The sequence below is a fragment of the Salvelinus namaycush genome, chromosome 1, assembly GCF_016432855.1.
Source record: "Salvelinus namaycush isolate Seneca chromosome 1, SaNama_1.0, whole genome shotgun sequence".
Taxonomy (NCBI): Eukaryota; Metazoa; Chordata; class Actinopteri; order Salmoniformes; family Salmonidae; genus Salvelinus; species Salvelinus namaycush.
Genome location: NC_052307.1, coordinates 39,931,943 through 39,937,942, shown reverse-complemented (window position 1 = coordinate 39,937,942; position 6,000 = coordinate 39,931,943). Strand labels below are relative to the sequence as shown.

General features: G+C 40.3%; 1 protein-coding gene across 1 annotated transcript in view; it reads left to right on the top strand.

Moving 5' to 3' along the window:
* The first annotated feature begins 1,807 nt into the window (after nucleotides 1-1,807).
* Nucleotides 1,808-6,000, top strand: part of LOC120055279 (calcium-binding protein 7-like) — a 57,531-nt gene continuing 53,338 nt past the window's right edge. Inside the window, exon 1 of the mRNA XM_039003165.1 lies at nucleotides 1,808-1,919. Within this exon, the coding sequence (XP_038859093.1) occupies nucleotides 1,808-1,919 (112 nt within the window). The remainder of the gene's footprint in view (nucleotides 1,920-6,000) is intronic.

The window sequence follows — 6,000 nt, the reverse complement described above, 5'->3', positions numbered from 1 at the left end:
TAGACTGCTTATAGGGTAAGGAAACCAACATTTTATTTTGGAATTTGGGTGAACTATCCCTTTTTTAGAACTTCATGAAAGACACTTGTGACTTCAATTACTTTAAATGCAAATGCCTGCCCTATTATTACAAAGTATGTGGACTCCCCTTCAAATTAGTGGATTCGGCTATTTCAGCCACACCCGTTGCTGACAGGTGTAGAAAATCAAGCACACAGCCATGCAATCTCCATAGGAAAACATTGACAATAGAATGGCCTGTACTGAAGAGCGCAGTGACTTTCAACATGGCACCGAAATAGGATGCCACCTTTCCAACAAGTCAGTTCGTAAAATTTCTGCCCTGCTAGAGCTGCCCCGGTCAACTGTAAGTGTTGTTATTGGAAACCTTTAGGAGCAACAACGGCTCAGCCACAAAGTGGTAGGCTACACAAGCTCACAAAATGGGACCACCAAGGGCTGAAGCGCGTAATGCATATATATCGTGATTTTGGAATGAGATGTTCGACAACCAGGTGTTCACATACTTTTGGTCATGTTGTGTATTTGTTGGCATCACATTCAGTGGTTTCTGGTCAACAACCTCAATGGCACACATGGCTGTTCAGTGTTTAACATTTGGTGTGCAATTTAAGGTTTCAGATATAAACGGTAAAATGTATTAATTTGAGAGGAGAGACGCCAGGGGATAAATCATCGGTATGTTATTGTGCCTCGTTGTCATTAATCACAGCTCTCGTTGTTTATGTGATACCAGTGGAGCACGTGTGTCGCTACGGGATTTAGTTGCGCGCTCTGTGGACTACAGACTGAACGCGTAGAGAAAGATGCACACACAGTTGGGTCAGGGTACGGAGTGTATGTGAACGGGTGTGTGAGAGAGCTGGGGTCCAGGGCTGCCGTTCACAAGAGTCCATTACCTGTGCGGAACAAATAGTGAATTGGAGATGAAAAGGCGCCCCCGTGCCAATGACCAACATAAGGGCGAGCGAGTGCTTAGGCTGAAAGCATAGGCTATTTTAGTGAATGTTCTAACGATTCCGGAGACAGTTTTGAGTGAAGGTACATTTGGACTCTTAATTCCTACTCTGTCAGTCTTTAATTTGTATTTTTCACCTGGATTTTTAACACTGAGTGCTCAATGGAAGATAAAGGGACAGCGTGCGCACCAAGAAAATAACTTGCATCCAAGAGATCCAACAAGTGGCTGAATTAATATTATTTATCTGCATGAACGGCTGGACAAAAACAACGGATTAAGCATCGTTGAATTGTCTAATTGTCTTTGTCTGCCTCTCTTCTACCGCAGTGAGATAAACCGCTGGTCTTTTTTATTTGCATGTTGCGCTGAAAGCTCACTGGCAGTGTGTCTCAGCAGATGGAGTCGCCGTGATGTGTTTCTAGTTTTGTTCAGCTAATAGCAATTATAAGTGTGGCAATATAGACATGTTTCAAAAGTTGCCAATGAATTCCCTCAACCTAGGCTAGATCCATCTCGCAATGTCTGTAAACATAACTGTCAAGTATCCAGATAAATAGAAAGGATATATTGTGACAACGTCACGTTTATAAAAAAATACAAATAATATATTAGTCTTCTTAGTGTTCATTTACCAAAGAACGGGGGAGGAATTCACGGATCTTCTCCTCTCTCCTGCCTCTCGATCCTGTGGCCACAGCGGTTCCTTCCTATCCATGGACTTGACTCCCGCACCCTCTTTGAAAGTAAAGTTGTGAACGACTCTCTGAAGAACCACTCATATGAAGACCAGGTCACAGGTGGCAGCCCCAGACCGTCACCGCAGCCATGCCTATCATGCATCCAATCACCTCCAATTTGATGTACCGGGGCATCTGCACTATCCCGGACATGCTCGCCTACCGAGCCCCGGTCAACCTGCCCGAGGACGAGGTTGAAGGTGAGGATGAGACTTTACCTGTTATATAATCAGCTCTGTTTCGGTTACCAGCTCTGATGGTATTCTGTTGCCTAGTCAATATATATTCATGGCTCTTTCAATGTGTGAAAAAGTGTCAGGTTAAGGCAGTTGCATTCACTATAGGCTAATTGGTGTCGCTCTCAGCGAGCGGTTTGAATTCATTCAGACGGAGTCGCTGTCAGCGTTATCAGATTAGGCACCATGGACAGCGCCACTCAAAGCGTCTGCATTTCAAGCAGTCCCTCGCCTCACGGTGATAACAATGTGTGACTCCGTTTAGACCACCCAACCACTGTAGATTGTCATTCACAGATGTTTCGTTGCTTTTCTACCTCAACTTTATAATTTAATAAATTATGAAGCCATCAATTAATCAATTGATTTAATCATCAATCAGTGGTATACTTGTGTGTGGTTAGAGCTTCACCTGTTTGCAGGTGAAAGGGGAATTGTGAGAGGAGTGGGAATTGTGAGAGTAGTGGGATGTCCACATATTCAAAAGACAGTGCTACAAGCCTGTCCACTGAGTCCACATATTTTGTTTATTGGTGTGTAATAGTGCCTTATTGTGGACTTGCTTATCAGTGACTGACCAGTACTTGTTCTGGTAAGAAGGCAGTACTCTAAAATGAAAACTAGCATTGATACTGTCTCTCGAACAAAAGGGTTAGAGATGTGTGTTAATGTATGTATTTCTGCAGCCCGGCACACGTTGCCCAATAGCAATAATGTATGTATCCATATAAACAGCACTTGAAATGTAAACCCCTGGTAGAAACATAATCTGTATTACATAGAAACCCTGTAGAGGAATCCTGTCAATGAGACAGAACACTCATGCTTACATTGTGACTGAAATCTCACACTGTAGTGGCGGAAATCCCCTATTGTATGAAGTTTCAATTTTTTTTATGTCAAGTGCACAAGTACAGTGAAAGAGTACAGTCATTTTTTATTTCAAGGTACAGTATGTATTTAGTTTTGCTCCCTGATCGTTATTAGCCGATAGAACTTGCAGGATATCATGGTAGCCAATGTTTGTGGTAGCCATTATACCTGGATTTACTGTTACTGTTGCTAGTAACGTTAGTAACGTTAGCACTCAGGTTAGCATGTGGCTAGCTATAGCTAACATTGCCCAACGAGTGCATTTTAGACAATTTTCTTATATTTACATTTAATGAATACTATGATGGTAAAGGTTTATCTTGATTTTGTGTAACAGTATGAGAAATGCTGATGTGCTGAACTGTTAATAAGTGATTTATTTCAAGGTTGCTAGTGGTTAGCTAGTAGGGGCAAGCCAGTAGAGGTGTAAAAGTGTCTATGCTAAAAGTCTGCGCGTTGTATAAGTGATACAGTTGAAGTCGGAAGTTTACATACACCTTATCCAAATACATTTAAACTCAGTTTTTCACAATTCCTGACATTTAATACAAATAAAAATTCCCTGTTATCGGTCAGTTAGGATCACCACTTTATTTTAAGAATATGAAATGTAAGAATAATAGTAGAGAGAATGATTTATTTCAGCTTTTATTTCTTTCATTACATTCCCAGTGGGTCAGAAGTTTACATACACTCAATTAGTATTTGGTAGGATTGCTGGGTCAATTTAACTTGGGTCAAATGTTTCAGGTAGCCTTCCACAAGCTTCCCACAATAAGTTGGGTGAATTTTGGCCCATTCCTCCTGACAGAGCTGGTGTAACTGAGTCAGGTTTGTAGGCCTCCTTGCTCGCACACACTTTTTCAGTTCCGCCCACAAATGTTTCTATGGGATTGATGTCAGGGCTTTGTGATGGCCACTCCAATACCTTGACTTCGTTGTCCTGAAGCCATTTTGCCACAACTTTGGAAGTATGCTTGGGGTCAATGTCCATTTGGAAGACTCTTTGGTGACCAAGCTTTAACTTCCTGACTGATGTCTTGAGATGTTGCTTCAATATATCCACATACATTTCCTGCCCCATGATGCCCTCTATTTTGTGAAGTGCACCAGTCCCTCCTGCAGCAAGCACCCCCACAACATCATGCTGCCACCCCATGCTTCACGGTTGGGATGGTGTTCTTCAGCTTGCAAGCGTCCCCCTTTTTCCTCCAAACATAATGATGGTCATTATTGCCAAACAGTTCTATTTTGTTTCATCAGACCAGAGGACATTTCTCCAAAAAGTACAATCTTTGTCACCATGTGCAGTTGCAAACCGTAGTCTGGCTTTTTTTATGGCAGTTTTGGAGCAGTGGCTTCTTCCTTGCTGAGCAGCCTTTCAGGTTATGTCAAAATCAGACTCATGTTACTGTGGATATAAATAGTTTGTACCTGTTTCCTCCAGCATCTTCACAAGGTCCTTTGCTGTTATTCTGGAATTGATTTGCACTTCACACCAAATTACGTTAATCTCTAGGAGACAGAACGCGTCTCCTTACTGAGCGGTATGACGGCTGCGTGGTCCCATGTATTTATACTTGCGTACTATTGTTTGTACAGATGAACGTGGTACCTTCAGACATTTGGAAATTGCATCCAAGGACGAACCAGACTTGTGGAGGTCTACAATTTCTTTCTGAGGTCTTGGCTGATTTCTTTTGATTTTCTCATGATGTCAAGCAAAGAGGCACTGAGTTTGAAGGTAGGCCTTGAAATACATCCACAGGCACACCTCCAATTGACTCAAATGATGTCAATTAGCTTATCAGAAGCTTCTAAATCCATTACATAATTTTATGGAATTTTCCAAGCTGTTTAAAAGCACAGTCAACTTAGTGTATGTAAACTTCTGACCCACTGGAATTGTGATACAGTGAATTATAAGTTTAATAATCTGTAAACAATTCTTAGAAAAGTTACTTGTGTCATGCACAAAGTAGATGTCCTACCCGACTTGTCAAAACTATAGTTTGTTCATTTAACTATTTAGACTTTTAATTTAACTCTTGAATGATCACTAAAAATGTTACACTGAAAAATCGACACTAATTAACACTGATGAATGTATGTGTCACGGCCGTCGAAAGAACTAGACCAAAGCACAGCGTTGTGAGCGTACATATTCCTTTAATTTAGGTGATGACGCCGACAAAAACAATAAACAATACAAAACAACTGTGAAGCTTACAGGGCTAAGTGCCACAAACAAATTTCACTTCCCACAACGAAAGGAGGGAAAAAGGGCTACCTAAGTATGGTTCCCAATCAGAGACAACGATAGACAGCTGTCCCTGATTGAGAACCATACCCGGCCAAAACATAGAAACACAAAATCATAGAAAACAAAACATAGAATGCCCACCCCAAATCACACCCTGACCAAACCAAATAGAGACATAAAAAGGCTCTCTAAGGTCAGGGCGTGACAGTATGTATGTAAATGTTATGTTGCCTATTGTTTTTGTCTATGTATGTTTTTTGTTTATTGCGAGAAAAAATATATAGATATATACATTTTTTTTGAATAAGTCATGAAGGAAAACCATTCAGAAAAGTGACGTCAAGAGAAGAACACACGAGTGAATACACAGCAGGAGTAAAGCCGCTGTCCATATAAGATGGTAAAGAACCATAGCATACCAAGTCCTCATTGCTTTTGGAAAAAAAATGTGTCACTCTGAATGAAGTCAACTTATCATCTGACCATATAATTTGATTTAATTATTCTGTATCAGCAAAAAAATATATACAGTTGAAGTTGGAAGTTTACATACACTTAGGTTGGAGTCATTAAAACTCGTTTTTCAACCACTCCACAATTTTCTTGTTAACACTCAGTGGGGTAAAATAACCCCAGTGTTGGTGTTAATAACCAGAGTTGATACATAACCACACCCTTCATTATCATATTTTCCCAACATGCTCTATTGCAGGTTAATTTTAAGAATTGTTTGTTTCAATATCTAGGTTTTTGCATGTACATTGCTTCATTCATTCATCTTATGCTACTCAAATATAAATAACATATATTCTTCTAAACTCATCTTTTACTTGGACTTATTGCACCCATTACTGAAATTGTTGTTCCAATTGAGATATTTAAGGTAGTCTCATATCGTAGTCTTCTCAA